Source organism: Solea solea, chromosome 1 (genome assembly GCF_958295425.1).
Source record: "Solea solea chromosome 1, fSolSol10.1, whole genome shotgun sequence".
Taxonomy (NCBI): Eukaryota; Metazoa; Chordata; class Actinopteri; order Pleuronectiformes; family Soleidae; genus Solea; species Solea solea.
The window spans coordinates 24,112,645-24,138,595 of record NC_081134.1 but is presented as its reverse complement, the minus strand read 5'-3'; the positions used below and the strand labels follow the sequence as shown (position 1 = coordinate 24,138,595).

The window sequence follows — 25,951 nt, the reverse complement described above, 5'->3', positions numbered from 1 at the left end:
GAACTGAAGCTGGTGTAAAGGCAATGGGAAATAATGATTTGATTACACCTACACCTGCCTAAAACTTTTGCACAGTACTGTCAAATGTAAGAAGTATATACAAATATAATAAAGGGAATGAAAATAAGAGACCTGCACTTTAATGGCAGGTAATTACTACTTTCTTATAATAGCTCTTTTCCCTGAGTTCAGGCAACAACACAAATGCCTCCTTAATAATGTGCAAGCTTTTTCATACAGGTCTTTGTGTTGATGTATAGCAGATGAACAACAAAATATGTTGTTCACTATTACTATTATAAGTCACATATTATGTGACTTATAATAATATGACTTATAATAATATAAGTCACATATTATGTGACTTATAATAGTAATTCAATTACATTTTATCTGTATAGCGATCATAACATACATTATCTCAAGGCACTTTACATATTAAGGTCAATACCTTAATTACAGAGAAACTTAATATAGGAACACAGTGAGCAAAAATATCACAGTGTCAAAATATCACTTTAGATGAATTATTTTCTCGCCCCGTACACATCTTATTCTACAGACTGACATCTAATATCTTTGTTTCTCGCAGGTCTGCACAAATATCACACAAGATTTGTTTTAAATGTTTTTTTTTAAATGAAAATCAGAATAATGACGTAAAAATGACCATTCCCTCTGATATCGTGAATCATATCGCAATTAGAAATTTATTCAAAATCGTTCAGCCCGATGCACGACCATCTGCCTCCAGAGAGGAGCTAAAGGAGGGGCACGGGAAGAATGGAAAAGAGAGAAGAAGATAGAGGAGAGATGTGGCTCCACTGTGCCACTAAACCATGTCATGCCTAAACAGGCACCAGAACCCTGGACCTGGTACAATCTTCATATCAAATACAGCTATTACAAATGTATTATTGTCCCAGTTCAGGGACGGTTCAACAAGCCCACGGTTTGGTTTGTATTTTGTTTTGTACAAAAATAACATTTCTATTTAGCCACGACGAGTCAGGAATACTTTTCACCGGTTTTCGCAACACAAAGAGCAAAATAAACTTGGCCAGTGGTGGAATTACATGCAATTAAAAAAAGTCAAGAAACTACATCCAGTATAGATCTATTGTTCACAATACACTGCACATTCTGTCTTCAGTGGCTTTACTTGAACTCTATATGAAAGTGCAACTCTGCTAAGCTCCTTAAATCTTTGGCTATGACCAGCCTAACAGCTTTTGTTATTTATTTGTGTTTGTCTGAATTTGTGGGAAAGCAAACAGACCCGAGGCTAACTCCTTCCTCGTTCTTGCCACAGAAATGCCCGTGTGACGCCGGCGTAAATGGGCATTCGTGTTAGATGTGTTACTGTGAGCAGACGGCGACAAACGTGGATCACCTCGTGTTTTTGGCCAACAACCTTTAAGACTAAATATTGCCAAAGTTGTTTGGAATTGCTGTTGGAAAGTCAGTGACGTCCATAAGCTGTGCACTTTGATTTATTTTCACAAGACAAATGTAATTTAATTTGTTTGGATCCGTTTGTGTTTTTGTCCAACAGTGAAAATACTTGTTAAAGATCGCTTTTGAAATAGGAAACCAGGAAACCAGCAAATTGTTTTTCTCAGTTCATTTAAAGATGCTATGTGTCAAAATTTAACATGTTCAATAAAGTCATTAATTTTGTCCCTATAAGCTTAATTATTTCCTTTGACCAAATGAAACAGTTTTACCACTGTTTATTAGTAGCTTAATGTTGTATGCCCTCTAGTGGACAGAACCTATAATGACCAAGTGATATTAAAGGGGACATATTATGCAAAATCATCTTTTTAATAATTTTAATACTTATATTTGGGACTCTGGAGGCCCTACCAGTCGCCAAAGTGTGAAAAACCAAGACTCAGTCATGTTTTCGTGGTCCCCCTTAGTGTAAGTATAGGCGATAAAACACGTGATGTTGAATTCCCTGCGCTTATGACGGCAGCATGCGCATTTCACCGCGAATGTTACCACCCCACCAGTAAGTTTACTTGGAGAGCTCCACCTTAGCTCCACCTTGTCCCTATAAAATGCCAGAGTGCAGGCGAGGGAGGAAGAGCGGTGTTATGTCAACGCGGAGGGACAAGTGTGCTGTTGGTGGCTGCACAGTGGAGCACAGTGTTTTACACAAACTTCCAGCCTCAGAGGATTTTATATATGAAGCTAATGTGCCGGATAAAGTCAGTAAACGTGTGTGTGTGTGTTCGCACCACTTCGCATCAGACTGCAGCCAGCGGTCGCCATATTTAGTCAGCGACCGTATTTCACCGACGTACAAAGAAAAGGTCACATAGAGGTCATAACTGACCATTCTGACACGTCCTAATTAAAAATATTTGTTCAGTACGTCCTCCATCACCGGAGCACAGACTCAGTCTGATACAGTCACATACAGCGGCAGTTTATGCAGCTCGCCACTGGCGATCAGCGGTGCTGTCCCTAACTGATTTACAGTTCAGCAGTGTTCGGCTTGATCCTTGTGTCAGACGTCTCTTCTTGTGACGGCACTCTCGCTGTTTTCCGCGCACGCTGCCATGTTGATATTGTCAGAGAACTAGTGGAGGAAGGGGGAGAGGAATGAAGCGGAGGGAACAGGAGCTGAGTGAGTGAGCGCAGTGAAAAGGACAAATCAGAAAAATCTATTTTCATTTTTCTAACATCGCCCAAACAAATAAATCCGATTTCGATTTAAAATCGATCAATCTCCCAGCCCTAGTTGAACCTCAATGTTTCCTCCACCAGCCATGTTTCTCCGACAGTTCACTTTCAACTGTTGTCATGGTAGCGTGAGCGTGCCGGCGTCGACACACCCCCTGGAAGTGGGTGTGTGTTTGCCTGTGTCTCATTTGCATGTAAAGGGACCATGCACAAAACCGAGCGTTCTGAAAGGGGCGGGTTTAGCAGGGTTATTGAACTGCTATGGTGCTTCATCCTTATGGTATTTTGACCAAAGCATGTCACAGACATGTTCATTAGGACACCAGGGAACTATTTTAACTTGGGGAAATAGGGTATAATATGTCCCCTTTAAGTTAATTAAAAACAAATTAAAAAAATAAATATTCAAATTTTTATTTAAACTTCAAATATAATTCAAATATTAAAAATAAAGCCATTTAGAATTTTGGCTTACATTTTGGTGATTTGCTCCCCACATAAATGAGTGAACTCGTCTGAACTCGTTTGTCGTACTGACATAAAAAATGCGCCAATTTGTACTAGACAGATCAAAGATGAAATGTTGTTGGAAGGGTTGGGGGATTCAAAATTGTGTGGCCACGGCAACCCTCGCTGTTTTGGCAAATTTCAAACATTCACCTTAAAACAGGAAGTGTCCATGACTTCGGCACACATTGACTTCCACAGAATTTTATAGATATTATAGACCAAGACGAACAAAAAAGTCGACCGTAACCATGGCCTCAACTCAACAGGAAGTCGGCCTTTTTGAATTTGTGCGTCCATTTTGGCCGTTTGCACCTGAAATGACTTACATACATGTACATCAAAACGTTCAAACATGAGTTCAGGGAACTGCTGCACTCCCCGACTCGTGTGGGGACGCCTGCATCTGGTGCGAGGTCCCTGTCATGCAGTCCTAGTTGTTGTTACCTTTACTGTCTTTGCTGCTGTGGCACACTTTACATTTCCCCATTGTGGGACAAATAAAGGATTATCTTATCTTATCTTATACATAAGGCAGTGTAGATTCAGGTTTTACTGTGAGTGTGAGCATTTAACAGACAATGACAGAGACAGACAGACAGCAGAAGAGTTTCACTGCTACTCTGACTAATTATCTATGAATCACCGACAGAAAGCAGTCGAACAGGTCTCTTTGTGTGTGTGTGTGCGTGTGACGTCAAAGACACAAATGAGCAGTTTGGCTATAAAAAGAGAATGCGGGGAAAGGACCAGCTGCAGAAGCATCAGCGGCGCCTCTCGCCCACGCACAAGCCTCACTTCAACTGCAGCTCGCCACTCATTCCACTGCAACGGCTGAACAACGGCAGCTTTCTGATGTGGAGTCTGTCGTCAGTGCAGATGCTCTTTGTCAGATATTTAATGCATTTTTAAGTTTTAGCAACACGACACAACACCACTCCATTTGCCTCCCTGAGTTTCAGTTTTCCAAGAAACCAGGAAGGTCAGAACAATCTTCTCTTTCATTTAGAAACCGATGTTGCCTGTTTATATCAATTGTTTTGTATGTAAGGAGGGAAGCAGCAAAAAAGTGCAGCCAAATCCTAGAGGGGGGAACCTGATTATACATCTGTTAAAAAGGGAAGCACAGAGGATTCACAAATGATATACAGCAACTGCGCCTTATGGACTGCAATGAAAGCAGGATTTTAGTCATTTTCTGTGATTCCCTGCCTCACAGGTAAATTTGGTTGCCGGAGAAACGAGTGGCTGCATCGCTCCTGTCTCTGCATGGGAGAAACACGTCGTTCACTCGTGATTAAATCTAAGTAAAGTCATATCAGAGTGCAGTGGTTTGGTGTCTTTTTGGCTGTGGAGGGGATCTGATTTTGTTTGACTGACTGACTTAGTGTTTGTTTTTACTCGTCTAACAGACAATGATCCAGATGATGGAGGAAGACACTTAAAATGGAAGCAACAGCCAAATTGAAAGACTGCTGCCCTTCGGGGCCCGCCATTTTGGATATATATAATATGACTAGAATACAAAGCAAAGGTCAGATAGAAGGATATCACATAATACACACGTGGTGGTGTTTTGTGACTCTACTGTATTTCTGAGAGAATTGATTCACTGTATTTATCCAGGCAGCAGTTTGAGCATCACATATAAGCCAAATTACAATGAGAGCAGATCAGGTCGAGATGTAAGAACATTTAGGATTAATAGTCTCTTATACAAACCTACTATAAATATTTGTATATGATGGAAATTATAATATAATATCTAATCTGTCATCACTTTAAACTGTGGAGGACAATACCTATAACCACACACACACACACACACACACACAGGCATACATGAGCACAGCAGCAGTGAGTGTTGGGGAGGTCGTTTAGCAATTCTCATTTTCCCCTCAGTATTGAGACACTTCACCTCGACCAATGGCCAAAACTGTGGTGTTTCAGTGATACATGCAGCTCTCTTTACCACACAGTCACAGTTGAAAGCAATACTTCTTTCCTCGACCCCAAAGCTGGGATTCAATAGCATTTACTAATAATAAATCCAGGATTGACTGTTGCGTTGACTGTTTCTCCACAAGAACTTTAGCGTGAACTTGTGTTAAGTGGAAACCTCACAAGAGAATTTGAAACAGGTTGTTTGAAACTTTAAATAATCTGGCACATTAATAACGAGGTCAACGCTAATGAAAGACTGCATGCTTCAGGAAATGACACATAGGCAGAAAGTCGTTGTTTGTGTAAACATAAAAACCCAATTGTGTTGTCATCTAAGCGTTGACAGTTCTGTCATGACCAGGGATGCACCGAAATGAAAATGGAAACCGATGGGTTGTGGTTGGGCATGTGTGAGTGAGTCTAGGTGGATCCTTGGAGCTGATTGGTCCTGCACAGGAGGAATCTGATTAAGAGGCCTGAACATCCCAGCTGCAGTGGACGTCCTCAAACCAGTCACAGCCAGACTGCCGGCAGACATTTTGTGCTCGATTTTAATGAACCTATAAAATGGTTTGTTTGTCGTGTTGCTGGTTGTTTCTTGAGCCCTGGAGGTGACATAGACAGACATTATCTCGCGCATACAAGTAAAGCGTGCGCAAGTTATAAAGCTTTAACAAATGTCACCTCCAGGGCTCTGCTCTTGGGAGTTGGGGAGAGGGAGTCTCATTATTAAATGTGACATCAAATGCTTGTATCGCACATATATGTTAGTTATGGAGGTCTACTTACATATATTAACTTGTTTTCATGGTTAAAATCCTCCTAATCGCTGCAAACGAGCCGATCAAAATATCTCCTCACTGACGCTCTCGTCAGCCGCACTGTTTCAGACCAAAACCACACCCTCAGAACGTGGACTGTGTTGTGATTGGCCAGCCAACGAGACCTTTCCCACTGTCCTGTGATTGGCCAGGTACCTGGAAGTGACGTAATAGATAGGCCAGCTCTCAGATACACAGCTCCCCCTCTGGCACGGTGGATGCTCTGCATCTCAGCAGTTACAACGAGAGTAGTTCTTCTTCTGCGGTTGAATGTACGCAACCGGATGTGCCCGGACTAGTGCCCGCACCGGGAGGCGCTACGGTGGTGAGAGGAGTGGTGAGGATTTCTGATGACGACATCAAACTACGGAAGTGCCGATCCGCTTCGCAGAGCCCATGAAAACAATACAACACTATTTTCTCAGCAGTGGCTGAACTGTTTGTTCTGAAACTTTAGGGTTTCATAAACGAGGTCATGACGCAGATACACACACACAAACGCAGCGTTAATTGGAGCTTCCGGTCTATGTGGCCTTTAATATCATGTTTTCCCTTAAGCCTGCTAAGCATTTTCGGCGATATATGTTTCGGTCGCCGAATTTTCAGTGCATCCCGAGTCATGGCGGTTTAGTGGATTTTTAAATAGAATGAAGGGAAAGTTTAAGTTTAGCAGTTAAATGCCTCTCCAACACTGTGCAACATTTGAAAAACAGCCCAGCGAAGCAGAACATGGAACCATCACGACGAAAACATGGAGGGAAGACATGATACTGGAGGAGAAGCACTACTAAATTAAAAAATGAGTTCTGCAAAGAGGAAAGAATGTCATTCTTCATGAGTTCATGTGATTTCCTAGCGTTCAGAGAGTAAGGCTGCTACTGGCTCTGCACTTACTTCTCTCGTCAACTCAAAAGAAGGACAGAGGAGGAAGAGGACAAGGAAGAGGGAGGCTCTCCAAACCAGGAGGAAGCAAAGGAGGTGGAGGTGGATTGGTGGGTGGTAGAGGGTTGGGTCGAAAGGAAGCGTGGGTGTGAGTCGGGTGAGTGGAGGAAAGACAGGGGGAGTGGTGGGGATAAAAAAAAAAGGGGGAGATTCTTCCAAGATCAGCGTAGGAGACTTTAGAATACTAATAAGGGATGTTCCCTCTAAAGCTGTGGACACACTACAACTGCACATTTAATCTGTGGACATGAGGTCAGTCCAACTTCAGGGTACTAATCTGACGAATTAAACTATTGTCGGTCATTTTCAAAATCTGTTATTAACAGAGCAGAAACTCACTTTAATCACGAGTATATCAGCGTAACGCAGTCTTCAGTTTGGAGTCTTTTTAGAAACTTGTGCTATGTAAAAATGAGAAGTTGCCAAATGTAAGAAGAAGGCCAGCAGCCATTATTGTCATGCTTTGACTTGTCTGCAGTCTAAAGAGGAGGCGGTTATTGAGAGATGGTTTTATTACAATCTGTATTTTACAGCTTCATATGTGACTGCAGCATGACACTGAGAGTCTGCAAATAATGAATGGGAATGTTTGTTTGCTCTACACTGTATATTTTAAACAGTTAAACAGAGAAATCCATTATATATACTGTATACAGTATAGATAAATTATGATTCCACGGTGCAATGTTTAATTATGGCAACTTCATTATTCAAATAAACTAAATGATTTGAATAATTTTCATGAACCATATCAAAATGACAAGGATATAATGTTTCTGACACAGAGAGTATATAAAATACTATCAAACATAAACTCAACAATGCAGCATGTGATCAGTTCTAGTGTGTCCCCAGCCTTAACTAGTGATGTCCAGTCATTTTTCCATCAATGTAAACTTAACCCTTAGATTTGGCTCAGACCAGCCCATCACACTCATACACGCTGTCACTGTCTCGTGTGCAGCTGCATGTACACAAATTGCTCATTTAGAAAAAAACATAAAATAGCTGCTCGCATCTACTCTTGCAAAGCTTTTCTTTAAATGAGATCATCTGTCATCTGTACAGCTCTGCGGCTAATAGCGACGATGCTTTCTGAACGTGAAGCCACAGAGTAACGAACTAACTAAATGTGCAGTAGCATCAGCACTGCAGCCTTATCCTGTATCAGGACACCAATGGAAGAGACATATTTATTAGAGGTGAAGTGCATCTCTCTCTTCACAGCTGATTTCATACATATATTGATACCAGCATTACGACAGGACTTGCGGTAGATGTTTTTTTTTTTGGTTTTCATGCACTATGATTCTTTGTTTAATGTAGTCATTCACTTTCAGTGACAAAGTAGAATTAGTCTGATCTATGACTGCTTTACCTTTAAAGAGATCCTATGTTGTTCATTTGTTTACAAAAAAAAACACCTGCCTGTGTTTACCTGAGCAGCTGAAGTCTAAGTCAACAACATTGAGGCCTGATTTAAGGCCGTTGTGTACTGATTCATCACATTAAAGGACTGGACATTGATACATGTAGATCGATTCAATGGTTACGTTATTAACCATTGGATAATGTTACCCAGCTAATATCCATACATTGCAGTACATGGTATCTTTTGGGTTTTTTTTTTTTTACTTTCTTTGATGGCTCTCTCAGCTCACAATTTGGTAAATATACTCAAAAAAATTGCATCTGGTTTCTTGGCCCATGATCTTATTAGTCAACCAAATATTCAGTTATTGCCATCTGCTTAACTTGATGAGTGTTATCTCTAGATTAGGAGGTATTATGTTTTCTCTTTGGCAAATTCTTTCAGTACATTACCAACATAAGGAATACTTTAATTAGATACAGAGCGAATGTTGCTTCACTCTGTGTGGGGAAAAATACACATATTGGAGAATAAAGGGGACTTTAAAGGCTAGGTGGGACTGAACTGAACTTCGAGTCTCACAGGACTGGACACCACTGTGCTAGAGGAAACATCGGTGAGAAAAGTGGTGGAGAAGAGGGGGTCAACAAAGGGTAAAAGGGTGAATTGACTGGTTTTGGATGGGATTCAGGGAGGAATTATTTACCTGTAAGAAATGGCAAGAGCGCTCCTGCTGCTGACTGCCCTTAGATTTGACTAGAGCTCTATCTAGGTTTAGGTTACCGGATCCTGCGCTGGCTCGTAGCTGGCTGTGGCTGGTGTTGGTGTAGACCTCTTGGGCCCTGCTCACCATTAGGCTTGATGACCACGCCCCTTTCTTCACAAGGGGCCCGTCCACAAGACCCAGCGGCAGCAAGGGACCACTTCCTCCACCGATACCTCCACCGCTGTTATTGCTGCTACCACTAACTGGCACACATGCCGACGATGGCGCTGAATACTTCACATCGTTGCTGCTCCGGGAGACTTTGAGTGCAGAATGGTGGTGTGTATGGCCATGGTGTGCATGAGTGTGTGTGTGCTCACTGAGAGTGCTGTAAGGGTCCATCATGAAGTACTGCTGGGACTGTGAGGAGGAGAGACTGGGAAGGGGAGTCTGGGGAAACTTGTCAGGGTTGTTGCTGGGGTACCGGCCCATTGTCATGGCAATGGGTGAAGGGGAAATGGAGGGCGCGGGTGAGGGTGGAGGTTGGTGGTGGTGAGGGTGGTAGAGACACAGCTCCCGTTCCAGGTTGTCATCTGAGCTCCAGTATCCGGAGCCCGGAGCAGATGCGGAGCCGTGTAGCTGGTGGTGGTGGTGGCTGCGATGCTTGGGCTCGGCTGAACGACAGCGCTCGCGGCTCTTGCTGCGCTTCCGATGGCGCACTCCCACTGGTGGAGTTTCACCTTCTGTGCTGGCCCGTGAACCACCACCACCTCCTCCTCCTCCTCCACCATCACCACCATTAATGCTCCCATTTTTGCCCCCTTTAGAGGACTGTGTGTGGTGTGGACCCTCCAGTGAGTGTGACTTGGTGAAGAGTTTCTGGACTGAGTGGACCAGGTGACGAATTCTCCCTGGGCTGTCATTGTTGTTGTTGTTGGCCCCCAGCCCCCCACTGTGGGCCAGCACTCCTCGTTTGTACTGCAGTGTGTGGTAGCCATCTCTGGAAAATGAAGGCTGACGCTCAAACGGGTCCGCAAAGTGTGCTGGTACCCGGGTGGGCGTTTTACCTCCATAGCCTCCTCCTCCTCCTCCTCCTCCTCCTCCTCCTACATATGGAACCATGGCCATACACTCATCCTTTACCTCAGGATGGTGAGATGAGGAGGTTGAGTGACACCTCCTTGGGAAGGTTCCATATGGGACGATGCTGTTGGTGTCAGAAGGGTACGAGGTGCGCTGAGCATTGTAGTACGGCAGCTCAGATGGATGTGGGATTGGGACGGGCACGGGCATGTCCATCTGACTGATCAAATATGGCTTGCGGTCAACATGGTGGCCCAGTGGATCATACGAGGGTTCATAGGAGACCACGTGATGGTGACTCCGACTACTTGACAGGCCTTTCATGACAGGGAGAATGAATGGGAGGATGAAAAGAGAAATGATATGGATGAAGGATGCCAGGCAGGCCAGTGGTCAGCAAAGGGCTGCAGAAGTCTGTCCCTGAGAGGAGAGCCCTCGACTCTGGAAGACAAGAAGAGAGAGGAGCAACAAGAAAGAGAACGTTAAAGCAAAACCACAAGACCTGGTCACGTCAAGTCACAAAAAAATAGTTTCATGAAATAAAAAGGAGACCGATATGTCAGGAAGTTAACTCATCAGGATGAAATTATAGTAGCATTGGAGGAATCAAGATCTTATTTATACAAGAGCAACCTTTTCAATTGTTGACTCACAGGCGCCTCCTACAGTTGCCGAGTGTGTCAAAAACACCACTCAACACAGATACCACGTCGTGTCCGTTGAGTGTAGAGTTTGAAAATTAGTTTGTTTATTTCTCCGTAGCACTTTCTCCTGTGTTCTGTACCGCACTCACTCAGCGCCACTGTTTGTAAACCCTCAACTACAGACGAGCTTCACCTCCACTGAATCATGTGACGTGGTGAGAAACTCAGAGAGGGGAAAAGGAACGGGTTTGTGACGCAGCTCATGAAATGGGGAGATTAACTTCTTTTCAATTCACGTTTACCTTTATTACTATGACAACAGTCGAGCATTAAATGGTGAGTGGAAAATAAAATAAAAGGATGCAATTCATGTAATATAAATGTACACCAAGTCACATAATGTGAAAAGTCAGCGAGCACTAAAATGACAAAATCTGGCTGAGTACCTATGACCTGTATGATGTATGATGACCTAAACAGTTACAGATTGTCATGATGATATTTGTGGGTGGAATTATAGTTCAAAACAAACGACCCTGCTTTTGCTCGGGACACACGAGTGATGGGAATGGCAGTTCTTTGGACTGTACTGAATCCCAAGAATCCGTTAACAACGTACAGGACTGGACCCAAATGCAGGACGGTGGTAAGAAAAGGGTTTATTCTTCTTAATACCAAAAAACAGGTGAACAGGCACAAAGATCCTCAAATGAGCGACCAAAAGCCGCAGGCGCAAGATCGACGTGGGACAGAACACTGACTGGAGCAGGTAAGCCGAGGTTAGCAGATTCACGGAAGCACACACGTGCAATAATCCACTGAAGATCTACAAAAACGGGGAGAGCTCAAAAAGTACGTTTGACACTGGCGACGGACGGATAAGGAGTGGTTCAATACACTGAGGGATCAGGGAGATGACAAACAGCTGAGACGAACGAGACACATGTGAAACAGATCGGGTTAGAGCGCGCAGACGAGGGACGAAAAAGACTTCAAAATAAGAGGGGAATTTCACAATAAAATGACATGGACAACGTAACATGACACTGTGTGCAGGGCGTGTGTGTGTGTAAGCATTGTGTTGTAATAATTGTAATATAATAATTATTATTATATTTGCACAGGATAATAATAATAATATTACATGTCATTTAGCAGACTCTTTTATCCAAAGCGACTTACAATGGAATTGAGTACAATCAGCCAGGGGTGGAGTCGAACTTGCGACCATTGCGACCACGATGTCTTTCGCACACAGTGTACCGGTCTTAACCACTGAGCCCCTCCACCTGGTATCCCTTACCCATATGCATGTGTAAGAAGAAAATAAGGGCGACGGCATAATACCTACGATGGTAAAAAATACATATTAACACGGCCTATAAGGACAATGTAGCAGATTGTAGTCTACTCATGTCTTGCTCTACATGTCAGAATATTGACATGACATTGACTGAATAAATTGGTAACAAAATTGAATAAAGCAGAAAAAAATTGTTTTTATCTGCAAGACACAAGATGCCGAGAGGTAAAAAAAGAACAAGCGGTTGCTTGGGCAACACTAGATTTAAAATGTGGGAGGTTGATTCAGACACTGGAACTGACCAATGAAGCGTCTCAGTCTGATTTGATCACAACAGAAAATACAGTGCAGCAGAGACAACCTTTTCTCCAACTGAAGCTTAAATATGGGTCTGTCCGACCCCTGAATACGACCCAGACCTCAGCTTTTAGAATACGACCTGTAATCGCTGCTGCTTGTCCCTCTCTGGCTGTTACTCGGCACATACACACACAGGAATTCATAATAAATATTATAAATAATAACTACTTTACTTAATAAAGGTCCTCGAGAAACCACCCTTCAAAAGAAGGGAAAATTCACTGATTCAGTTTCATGAATTTAGCCAATTACCAATTTGGATTTGGCCGCATCAATGTCTTCAATTGAAGGTTTGGAGTTCTACTGGGAAGAGGTTGGCAATATTCACACTAGAGCTGAAATGATTGATTGATTATTAATCGATTACTAAATGAATCGACAACTATTTTGATAATCGATTGATCTGTTTGAAGCTTTTTTCATGATTAAAACAAAGTTTCTGATTGTTTAAGCTTCTTAAATGTGAGTATTTTCTTCATTTTTTCAGTTTCTTTAATACTGAATCATTCTGAGATGGCCGCTTCCTTGAAAGATGCAAGAAGTGTCCTTTTGAGGTGCTGTCTGTTGGTCCAGCAACTGTAGATGGTTGACTGTGTTTCTGGTGTCTGTTGGTCAGGTTCCTCCTCACAAAGTTAGCTAGTTGGTGCTAACTCGGTGCTGGATCCTTGGTTGATCCTTAGGCAGGCTCTAGGGTCACTTCCTCTGATTAAATTGCAGTGTGAAGATTGCCAACCTCTTTCCCAGTAGCCCTGAAATTTCGACTCAAAATCGACTAGTCGGGGTGGAGGATCAGTGCGATATAACTGTTGTAACTGATTATTTGTCTCATGTCCTCACACAGAGCGACACTGAACACAGGAGCTCAGCTTCGCGGATGAGACACAAACAGATCGCTGTCGTTGTTGCGGGCCAGTGCGCCTGCAGTTATAAAACAAATCATTGATTATTAGACTAAAACATTGAAATATGCCAATTCTGATATGATCATGTACTCAAAACAGACAGATCAGACTTTTTCTGTTGGACACAAATAAAAGATTATTTTCCACCACAACGGCGACTTCTTCCTTCCTCTGAACGAGCTGTGAGTGGTGAAGCTCACAGGGACGTCTCTTCCTGTGACGGCACTCTGGGCAGTCAGCGGCCGGCAGTCTGACCAATCATCGCATAGTACCTACTCAGCACGCTTTTGGAACCTCACAGACCGGATACTATTCTAATGGAAACGCTACTTAGACTGTGCCATGGCATGGTGAGGCGAGTAGAGCCAGTGGAAATGCGCCATTTGTTTTTGAGCAAAGGGGCATCTGGTCTCCAAAGAAAGCTAGATTTGCAAGAGTGTCGTTGTTGTAGTTAAGTCTAATACGATGTGGTGTCAACACGGGGGCTTTTATTCTGAAAAATGTGCATAATGTCGTATCTGTGTTTGACTTCATGTACTGCTCAATATCTACAAACCTACAGGTTTTTTTATGTAAAAAAAAAGGGAAACTGTAAAGAAAAAAAAAACCTTTGTGTGAAATTTCTGTAAAATAACATGTTTTGATTGTCTACAGTAATGTCGAGTAAATTAGTTTAGTACATGTACAAATACACTTAAAAAACATAAACTATCTTTAAACATACATTTCAGGAAAGACTAAATGAATACTGATTTCTATAATTCCACAGATATTTACAGATTTCTGTCATTTCATAAACATTTCTTCATTACCATTAACAAAGATCTGTAAAGTTGCATCACATTATAGTTGAGATTACATTTGAATGAAGTGATAAACCAGTATAATGTAATCACAGATTGTGTTGAACTACTTGTCATTTTAAGGTTAAGATCTGTAGATCTATAGTCATCGCATTGTTTGATGGAAAACGGTGAAATAATGCTGAACCTTTAAAGTTGAATATGAACCAACAATAAAACACAGTTAGTTTTTTTGTTATTTATATCTTGAAAAATAGAACAGTGGAATCATATTTGTATAAAATGCGGTAACGTCGGCTCCTGTGCCGGGTGTTTGCTCAGGTCATTTCATCTTATTTCTCACAGGTTGAAAAAGAAATAACCTAAAGGCCCTGATGTTTCAGCTCTGGTACATTAATGTCTGATTCACTAATGCATCATTTGAAGTGAATCACTTCCTCCTCTGAGTCACTGCAGTTTATTCTTAGACACTGTGGTGTCAGTGTGAATACAATGTCTTTTCAGCGAGACATAGTAATTTAGGACTTCCTGTCCATAATTACCCGTGCAGCAGTGTATTTAGCACAAATTTAAAGAGGACAATTATGATGCTTAATTTACACAGTATTTTTTCCAACAGTAATGCTGTCGTGCTGTGTCCATGAGGACGCGATGCTGAAATAGATTATACTGTATTATTAGAAATCAATATTAGAAAACACTCAAAATATTATTATTTATTGAATGAGAATTCAACAGCATGTAACACTGTAAAGCAAGCTTAACATAAATGCCTTTTTTTTTACAGATTTTAACATAAGCTTTTTTCTTTAGCACTTAGACAGCATTTTATTTACACTCATGTATATAAGCATTGTATGTTAATATTATATATAAAAGAAACTTCTCATTACCTTAAGCCATCCATATCCCGTCTCTACCTTATCTACCAGTTCAATACGCTCATCTTACAATATAATTGAACCATCAATATTATTTTTTTGTTTGTTTGTTTGTTGTATATATGTAAAGCATATGTCGGATCTAAAAAATAACAATATTTATATAACATAACATACATATATAACATAACAAACATACACACACCTGTACATTTATGCATTCATACTGTATAGATATAAATGTGACATAAACCAATCAGTGTCCCATCGTTTAATGTTTTACTGTCGTATCACTCCAATCCACAGGTTTTTATAATAATCATTAATTACACTGAAGTACTCCACAAACACATTTTTCCAGAAAGAAAAAAACCTTTGACGTAAATCATGAATAATCCTTAGCAGAGGACGAGGAGAAGAAGCAGGAGATCATGGCAGTGAGTGGGCACAAGTGAAACGCTTCATAGACTCCTCATGACTTATAATGTGCTTTGAACAGAACAACAAATATAGTCTAAACAAGAAAAAAAGGTTCTGTCCTGCAGATCTGAATGTTCATTCAAAAGTAACTAGGGCCCACATGGTCAAAAACCTCATCAAATACCCTAATAACTAACAACAATATCAAAATACAGCAGCCACACCATGTGCTGAAATAAAATACTGTATTTTTGTATTTTCTAAATATTAAAAAAGTTGTATTGGTCAATAATAGGCCGTTTTTTTTCATCTATCCACTCACTCACTTCCATCGATACACTGGCTGACTACAGGACAACGTTTGAGAGCAGACGTCCATTATCAGTCACCACACACACACTTTTTCTCTGGCTGAACAATTAATGGAAACATACATATAAATGTACACGAGTCAAAGTAGTGTAAATAACCTGCTGTCGAGTGGAGCATGCGGGCTATGCTCGTTGTTTGTGTTGCTAGGCAACAGTCCAGTCAGTCCAGTTGTGGAACTGTTTCTGTGGGACATAACCAGAGCTGAAACGATGAATCGATGAATCGATTACTAATCGATTACTAATCGATTACTAAATTAATCGACAACTATTTTGATAATCAATTCATCGGTTTGAAGCTTTTTTCATGATTAAAACAAGATTTCCGATTGTTTAAGCTTCTTAAATGTGAATATTTTTTAATATATAAATCTTCATTTCTTTGCTCTGGATAACAAAAAAATCATTCAAAGTCAATCATTCTGGTTTGTGGACAAAACAAGACATTTGAGAACGTCATAATTTCCAGGTTTGACTAACGCCGATCAACATTTTTTTAGGTTTTCTGATATTTTATGGACCAAAAGATTAATCAGTGAATCGAGAAAATAATGTACTTCCCATCACCATGAGTCCTAGACCATTTGCAATATCAAGAAATTTAAAAACTATAGATTGGCGGCGACCTGCCCAGGGTGTACCCTGCCTTTCGCCCCATTTGTCAGCTGAGATTATTCATGTCCCGTTCTGTCCTTCTGTTATTTGTTTTTCTATTCATTCATTGGTTCCTGTTTTATTTTGGTACTCATGTCTTGACTCATTTCAGATCCACTTCCTGTAAAGTTTCCCTCCTGTGTGATTACTGGCCCCGTCCTAATGTGTTGCACCTGTGTCTCATTGTCACAGAGAATTTAGTCTCGGTCTTCCCCTCCTTCAGTGCCAGATTGTCTTTACCCTTGTGTGAGATTTTCCAGTGTTATTTTCAGATTCCCGAGTGACTGTGCTTAGACCGTTGGGTAAGTTGTGTCGCATCACTCGCATGTTGTTCTCATGTGGCTGCAAAAGAGTCACATGGAGCGAATAGTGTTGTGTGAACTCATTTGACAATGGTTTGAATTTCCCAGACAACTGTTTATATTTCAAAGTTATGGACTTTACATCTAAATGTGTATGTTGTAAAAAAAAAAATGATTTAAATTTTATTTAGTTTCCCATTTCAGCTGGCCGATAAGAGGAAAGGAAACGTCGAACTGACAAGTCACACATGCACTATAAAGTGTGTCTTTTTCCAGAAATCTCTCTCTTTGTGTCTCCCCTTGCTTAAAAAAGCATGTGTCTCCATGGTAACCACAGCACTAGGGGAAGCAGATATGACTGAACAGAAATTGGGAATGAAACCCATACACTATACCAAAACTAAAATAAGCTCTCCTCGTCTCTAGCCGACAGTTTAACCAAACCTGCGTCTGCTGCAACAGGTGTGATTCTTGTGCTAAGTGTGCATTTATTGTGCAGGAGATATGGTTGATGCCGACTTTTCAAAGAAGTACTGTCTGCTCTTTTTCAACTTGAAAGCACAGTTGAGACAAACTCAATTCCAGAAGGAAGTATACATACTCGAAAGCTATGACTAGCAGCAATATCAGTATCCTAAAGCTGAATGCTGAAGGACTAACAAGAACCAAAAGAGACCTCATCCGCCATCTTGCAGATGAAAACAACATCAGCGTTATTCTCCTACAAGAGACCCACGCTGCTGCAGAAGAGAACCTAACTATCAAAGGCTTTAATACCATAGCCTTTATACCGAGTAAACATCACGATTAGCGACATACGCACGCGAGGGTGTTCATGTAACATCTATCCAAAGATCGCCAGAGGACAACCGAACACAAGGGATCTGCGTCACCATCGGAGATGTATCTGTGTCAAACATATACAAACCCCCGCCTGAGACAGTCTCCACTCACCATCTTCCCCCGGTCACCTTAACAACTATTGCTTGTGGCGATCTCAATAGCAGAAACACCCTATGGTGCTACCCAGACTCCAATGCTAATGGGGAGATGATTGCCCAATGGGCAGAAGCATCCGACCTCTATCTGCTGTTTGACCCCAATGACGGCAAGTCCTTCTTCTCTGGCCGTCACAAGACCTGGACTAACCAAGATCTATGCTTTGTCTCAAACTTATTGGAGAGTTCATGTAAAAGATCTGTACTCGATAAATTTCCCCGGTCTGGACACTGCCCAATTATCCTCAGTACCGAAATAGGGATGAAGATCAACAGCCTTGGGAAAAAAAGGTGGAATTTCCGTAAAGCAGATTGGAGTAAATTTACCTCCCTCACCGAGTCGTTTTTCCCTGAGCTCCCGGACCCCTTTCAACCAGCCTCAGTGACGTATAAGGCCTTCACTTCCATGCTAAATTCAGCCGCCAAGGCCTCCATCCCCCGAGGCAGACGTAAAAGCTATATCCCCTGCTGGGACAGTGAGTGCGAGGCAGTTTTCCAAGCTTATAACGCCGCTAGCATTGAGGAAAAACCTTCCAAAAGCAACCACCTCATACAGATGCTCGGAAAAAAGAGACAAGCTCGCTGGGAGGAAACCGTCACATCAATTGACTTCACCCACTCAAGCAGGAAGGCGTGGAGTACGATTAACCACCTCTCTGGACAAAGCAGCAAACCCAAGCCCAAAAACTGTCTGTCAACCCTGACCCTACCAGCTGTCTGGCGTAAGGCACAAGTGGTTGCTATCCTCAAACCCAAGAAACTGGCCGAAGACCCCAAGAGCTACAGGCCAATTTCACTGCTCTGTATACCATACAAGCTGATGGAGAGCGCAATCCTGGCGTGAATCAATGACATTGTGGAAAGTCATCTTCCACAAGCCCAGGCAGGCTTCCGCAAAGGAAAGTCTACAGTAGACCAAATAATCCGCCTCGTGCATGACATAGAAGGTGCATTCCAGAAGAAAGAAAAAGTTGGAGTTGTGTTCATTGACCTAACAGTCGCTTACGACACCGTGTGGCACCGTGGCCTCTATCTGAAGTTGCTGCAAATGATCCCTGATGTACAGCTTGTGAAGTTCATGATGCTTATGCTCCAGAACCGATCCTTCTATGTGGTATCCGGAATCCATCCACCTAACATAAGGCGCGACTTCCAGATCCTTAAACTTGCGGAGAAGGCACTTCAGCCAGACAGAATAGCATCATCCCAATCCCGCAAGACACACCACAGCGGATCTCGAGGCAACACTTCGCAACAAGAGCTGCCAAGCTGTTAGGATCTGGCCCTGCCTCCGACACTTGGATGGAAATGAGGTGGAGCGATGAATGGAAGGACACTACCATCCTGCACTCCTTCATCGGCACCCCTTCCCCAACACCACCTGGACATACCCTCCCACGGAGGGCATGGGTCCGGCTCAACCGCCTCCAGACCGGCTGGGGAAGGATACTCAGTCCTTCCTGAAGCTGACTGGAGAGAGCACCTCAGACGCCTGCCAATGTGGGGCTGTGCAATCGGTATCTCACATCATAAATGAGTGCCCCATATTTGCCGCCCCGCATGGCTCTGGAGGCCTGGTCCAATTAGAGGAGGACACTCTAAACTGGCTGCTCGACGTAGCTATCCCTGTGTAGCTCCTCTGGAGTTACACGAACGACGACGAGACAAACGTCCTGAATCGCTGAGTGAAATTCTCTTTTTTCTGCACATGCATGAAGCAGAAAAACCAGCGTTTGATGGGAATGCAGTGTCGACGATACAATTCAATAAAACTACATTTGATTTGTATAGTGCCGATTCATAACACACAATCTAGAGGCACTTTAAACGGTTCGGTCAAGACTGTACAATTATTATAGAGGAATCCAACAGGAAGAGAAAATAATACTCTTTTGACTCTATCTCAGCTAATCCCAGGTTTGGTTGCTTAGCAAGAACAGACACACCAGGAGCGCAGCATCAAAACACCTCAGGTTACGGCTTCATTTTCAGACACGAGACATGAGAAGTGTGCAAGAAACAAATGTGCTCTCTGTGCAGACAATATGATGAATTTCACTCAAACTGAGACTTTTAAATGCTAATTGTACTCCACAAAGAGACATTGTTTGGAATATGAACTGAGAAAAGCTTGTCCTGGATTTATCTTCTATAGTATAGTATATTCATAAATTAATCTTTCATGCAACCTCTGTTTATACAAGATATGAATAGATATCTGGGAATGGGTAGACCAGACTGAAATATTGTTGTAAGACCTGACAAATAGTGTGTAAAATAAATAGGATATTTCCAAAGATGACTGACATGAAGCTATTGTGCCACACATGAAAGTGTTCCCCAAGGTGACCTCAAGGAAATGCTCTAGTCCATACCTAAGTGAACCTCAAATTGATTCCCGTCGAGCAAACACTTCTTCCAAGCAGGAGATTGGGTTGGTCTCCCATGTGGCACAAATTAGATATGACCAATAACAGTGTAAGCAGAAAATACAGAACATGATTTGATGTCGTCAGATCAGATTCACCCCTTATTCATCCGTGAAAACAAATTAGATGTGAATCAAATATGTGCATTTGCCGCTGATATTCCTCTGCCAATTGCTTCCTTACGTATGAACATATGACTCGGCCAACCTGCACAATGGAAGACAACGAGTGCTCTAACAAGTCAAGGATTTCTACATTTCATAATAACACCACTTTCACTTCTGTGTCAGATCACAGAGCATTTTCAGGTCAGTTTCCACACCCACCCTGTGTTTTGTCTCCCCAAGTGTGAACCAGTGCACTTTTCAGGTAAGACAAATGTAAGTAGGTCTTCAGACGCAGGCAGTGTATCAGAATTGGGCATCAAGACCTGCAGATGGGAATTCAGCCTGAGCTTCAGCAGCGTTCAAGTGTTGTCAAATCCCACACGACTACATATAATCCTTTATGCAGTTGAGGAGCAGAGCAGCTCAAATGATTTTCTGGAAGCATGTTGCGCTCTTCCGATCAAAGCTAAACAATAATAGTCACAGCAGTGGGCGGAGCTGGTTGTTCGATCCCAACGACCCTCATATATCAAAGTGCACAGAAAAGTGGGCATGTGCTTATTTCCAACGCAAAGATCGTCATTCATTCATTCATTTATGAACACTGGTATAAGTTACAATCACGTCTGCAAACCTGGTGTATACAAGTTTGAAATCATGTGGCACACCTCTTCAGGTGTGCCACATGATTTTGGCGTGTGAGATTCTGTGCAATATAAGAACAGGAAATAAAGCACAACCTGTATCTGAGAGCCATACAGAGGAGAGAGGACTCCGCTAATTTCTTGTAAAATAATGAAATACTAAAATCTTTTCAGTTGTTTGATGCCTCCTTTGAGATTTCCATCTCTTATAGTGTGTAATTTATTGCATTTCTTTTGGCCATCCATCGACACATGCTGTGACGACCCAGATTGTGGATCAGTGCATAAGGTAGAGGACATGAGCCCCTACTCAGCTGATGGTTTCAGGCTGGCTCTCTAAAGACAGGACGTGTTCTTGTGATGTGTCGTTTCAGACTAACTTTTTTTTACTTTTCATTGACAGTAGTTGTCAGACTGTCAAACAGTCTCCAAACACAAGACAATGAATGACAGCACGGGAGAGAGCCGGGAATACGGCGTCATCGTTTCCCTAAAGTATCAAATGTGCTGTCTACACGGAAACGCAAGGCCGGCGTTTTGAGATTTCCCCACTCTGGTAACTGTTTCAGGTCCTGAAGCGCGTTTCTGTGTGGACGGTGTGTGGAACTCTGGCAAAGAAGGTACGCATATTCACCTCAACCCCTTTTCCATGTGGGCGGCCCCTAAACCCCCTCATCTGCAGCTCACTCCGCCCAGGGATGGAGCACACAGAGCAGGGGTGTGGTCTGGTGGTGAAATGTGACTGCAAGTTGCAGCTGCCAAACAAGGTGCTGCTCACATGGTGGAGAGAGAAAGGTGACAGGGCAACAGCTGCTGCATCTGGGATTGGACAAGAGACTGATGTAGTGAACCAGTGACAGCACAAGTTTTTTTTTTTTCAGAATATGCAAGTTGAAATCAAGTTCGTTAATCTATGTGACGTTAGTGTTCATTGAAAGTCACATACAGGGATTAAAACATGTTTTGTTTTTTTTCTTTTTATAATTCACTGTGTACAATATTGTTGTTTTAAAATGCAAATGTTCTGCACATCGAAGCTTGTGTTTGATCAGATGATCGTATTATAAGCTGTAACAGGAGTATGTGAGCATCTGCTATTAATGTGAATAACAAACCAAACTGAAACGCTTGAATAATGTGTGAATGACCCAGCTTTGACTGTGATGCTAATGATCTAGGTTAGCAAATCATCATCATCATCATCAGCTCATTCAGTTACAGACTGATCCATCCACATTACACCACAGAGCCACTTAAATGTATTTTATTTTATTTGACATTAGAAATATGGACCTATATTTGATCCTTCTAACGCCTAAGTATATTACCTTTCTTGTTTTTCATTTTTATGAAATGTATAGTCATATTTTATTTTATTTTCTCTGGGAACCCCCTGGGACCTCTTCATAGAACCCTCAGGGTCCATAGACCTGCTATTGATAACCATTGTTCAAACTACTACAATAGTTTCTGTCCTGTGGATTAACAGATATCAGATGTCACTGACAGCGAGACCAGGACTATGTGGCTCCCAGAAGGTGTAAATCTTTGAGGCTAAAATTCTCCCTAAAGAAGTTTGAGGTGTGCCTACATTCAAATGGCCACATCTTCTTCAAATATTTTCAGATTTAGACCTCGTGTTAGACCCTGACGGAAAGCTTAGAACCCACACGTCAAGAATCTATAAATTGACTCAAAATGCCCCTCAGGAGACGTGTTCCGGGTTTTTCCATGGCTGGGCACATATGGTCTAAAAAAGCGGGGTTTTGACCAGAACGGCAGTACATACACTGATTTCTTTATCATAACATGTATCATTTCAATACTTAACACTAAAAACTAAACTTTCACTCCGAGTTTGCAAAATCCATGTTTTATTGTCAACAGTGAATTCCTTAATAGAAGTATTCTTTCACTGGATAAGATTGTAATGATTTTTATCTAACCATATAGATTTTACTAAGAGACAAAGCAGTCATTCTAATGGAGAGAGGGGGAGCCTAACGCTGGAGGCAACAAACAACTCCCTTTAATCTCTTTTGTGTTCATCCTATCCATACGTCCCCCACCCGACTGGAGATCTGTGTGGAAATGATTTCTTTTCCTTCTTTTCGCCCACTGATTGTTATGATTCAACACAGGGTTGAGAAGAGAAGAGCGTGGGCTTAACCTGTTTCTCACCGTCTCTATGACTCTCTCTCTCTCTCTCTCTCTCTCTCCCTCTCTCCATACCTGCTTCCCTTCTTGCACAGAGCTGCTCTCTCTTTTCAGAAATGTAATCCTGTGTTTGTGCCTGCCGAAGAAGCCCACAATAGACAGACAGATAGCAGGGAACAGCTCAGTGGTGGGATGTGTGAAGGAGCTGGGGACCAAAATGACAAGCCGGCTGTTAAAGATGTGTGAATCATTTCTTTAACACCTCTCTCCTGTCATATTATTCACAAACCGATTACTTCTAACTGCATATCTTAGGGTTATTTTTAACGACATGACACCAAGTTTGTGTGTCAGATGAATTAGGTTGTTCACTAGTGACGGCGCATTGGCAGCGGATGGTCGAGAGGAAAGGAATCGGGCACTTAACCCGGATGGTTGCCGGTTGTAACTGGGCTTGCTATCGGAGGGTTGCTAGTTTGAATTCCCACCAGGTCATCCAAACCAGCTCATTGTTCATTGGACACTCTCAATTGACCTCAGTCACCGAGCAGCCACATCCACTGTGCTCCTAGTGTTGCTCCTAAGCCCAGGTAAATGGGAGGTGTTGGACATTAAGATGGAGTCAACATGCATCTTGGATGGAGACCACATGGCGCTTTGCTCAAAGACAAAGAGGGTCATAAAACTTAGTCAGTGTGAAACATCAGTGTGAAACAAGGGATGTCCTGATCCACTATTGCCAAAAAACACATATCAGATTATATCGGAGTGCCTCTAAAATCTCCGATACAAGCGCTCCGATACAACAGTCCATTCCGCTCCAGCACTTCTATCCAGCAGCACCTGTTTTGATCACGTGGGCTCTGCGTGTTGGATGCATGTAGATCCAATGATCACAACAACAGTGTTTGTGTGCTACTGCTATTTCAGAGGTTAACATCTTTATTTAACCTCAGAAATCAGAGGCTACGAAGCTGCACAGTGAGCGCGAGTTAGCCATTAGCACCACGGTAGCTCATCCTGAGGCGAGCTGCTAAAACAACATCATTTCATAAACCAGCGCCACCTGTCGACTTTCAACAGCCTCCGTTTGTTATTTATACCCCATAAACCAGCCATGCCAAGAGCTTTGTGTGTTTTAAATGTGTCCTGAACTTCCACACTAAGTACGTCTGCAGGGCCGTGTTCACCTGCGGGACGAGTCACTCACCCTGTGTGGGTTGGGCTAATTCAAAATAGTGAAAACAAGGGGGGTGTTCTCTGAAGAAACGCTGTTACCTTTGAAACAAGGGTGCTCTAAAAACACTCCCATTAGCACTTTCCTCCTGATGAAATTAACCATAGACTGTATGAAATTAACATGGCAAAACAAGCTCCCAGCAACAAGAGAATCCTCTCTGCTGTTCTTCAAGCAGGCCTCCTGGAAGCAGCCTGTTATCCTCCCATCAGAGGCAGTGACACCAGAGCCTGCCTATGGATCAACTGAGCATCCAGAGCCAAGTGAACTCCAACTAGCTAACTTTGCAAGGAGAAACCTGAGCAGCAGACACCAGAAATACAGTCAACTAACAGACAGAACCTCAAAAGGACACTTCTGAATCTTTTAAGGACTTGGTAACGTAACTGGGCCTAGCATAGCATCACACTACTTTGCTAAGCATGGACAACGACTGTTTATCTTTGTGAAATGTTGTATCAAGTTTACTCGCTTACACACAGTGTTGTTGTTATGTCTAGACTGATGTTAATGTGATGTTAATGATGCCAATGCTTCTTAGCTCTCAGTTCTGGATGTGCATGCTAGTACTAACCTCTCATCTGACCTGGCACCTCATCCTACAAATGTGGCCTGGACAAAGAAACAAAGCAGCCATGTGGTCAAGAAGCCATCTTTGATTCTGCCAACTTGATTTGTAGTCTACCTGTTCCTTGACTTGGCCATTTAGTCCATACTCACACACACACAGAGTACATAGTTACATTTAGTAGATATTTTCTATTATTATTAATTTATTATTTAGTATTATTTTTTGAATCTTTGATGTCTTTTTAATAAATGTTTCTATAACATACAGTCTGGTCTGATTAATATTGCCAATCTCTTCCCAGTAGAACTCCAATCATTCAATTCAAGCTAACTATTGATGTGGCATTGTGATTTATCAATAATTACAAATTAAGTACAAATTGGTCATCCGCTAAATTCATGAGATTGAATCAGTGAATTTTTTCCTTCTTTCAAAGGGTGATGCCCCAAGGAACTTTGAGCAGTGAGCAAGCACCAGGCGTCAGTGGAGAGAAAACATCTCTGACAGAACTAAACTCAAAAGTTCAGCATCTGCCTCGACCGATTGGGGTGAAAGGAAAATAGGGGAGAGAAAAGCAAAGAGGGAGGTGAGGTAGAGACAGAAGGAAGAGACCAGAAGCATATACACAGGGCACCAGCACACCTGATTCAAATGTATGGGTCATTGTCAGAGCTTGATTATGAGCTTGTAGCACCACCACGTATAAGGGTGACTGTTACAAGCCTTTTGAATTTTTGAATCTTTGAATTTAAATCTGGTGTATTGGAGCAGGGAAACATCTAAAAAAAAAAACGCGAGACAGGGGTCCGGAAAAACACTAAAGAGTGTTTCTGCATTCCCTATACATCGGAATTTGGAACTGGGAGTAAAGTTGGAAATCCGTGTACAGGAGGCATTCCTTAGACAGGAAAAACAGAATTCCGACTACAAATGGAATGTGCCATAGACACACACAGAAGATTTGTCTTCATGATGATATACAGGCCAAGTGAGTCTCAGAAACCACAGTACAGGGGAGATCTGGACTCGAACCTACAGGGGGCTTGTTTACATCTTGAGCTGTATTCTCTCTGAATGATGTCAAAGCTTTTTAAAGGAA

The 25,951-nt window shown here is 42.2% G+C and overlaps 1 protein-coding gene across 5 annotated transcripts in view; it reads right to left on the bottom strand.

Annotated features, from left to right (window-relative positions):
• LOC131466496 (disks large-associated protein 1-like) overlaps positions 1 to 25,951 on the bottom strand; it is a 99,268-nt gene that overhangs the window by 45,794 nt on the left and 27,523 nt on the right. For 3 of the 5 annotated variants that reach the window (XM_058639800.1, XM_058639882.1, XM_058640051.1), the window contains one exon: positions 8,987 to 10,510. In XM_058639800.1, the coding sequence (XP_058495783.1) occupies positions 8,987 to 10,393 (1,407 nt within the window). In that variant the 5' untranslated portion in view covers positions 10,394 to 10,510. The remainder of the gene's footprint in view (positions 1 to 8,986; positions 10,511 to 25,951) is intronic. The other 2 variants (XM_058639968.1, XM_058640130.1) reach the window with 2 other exon arrangements.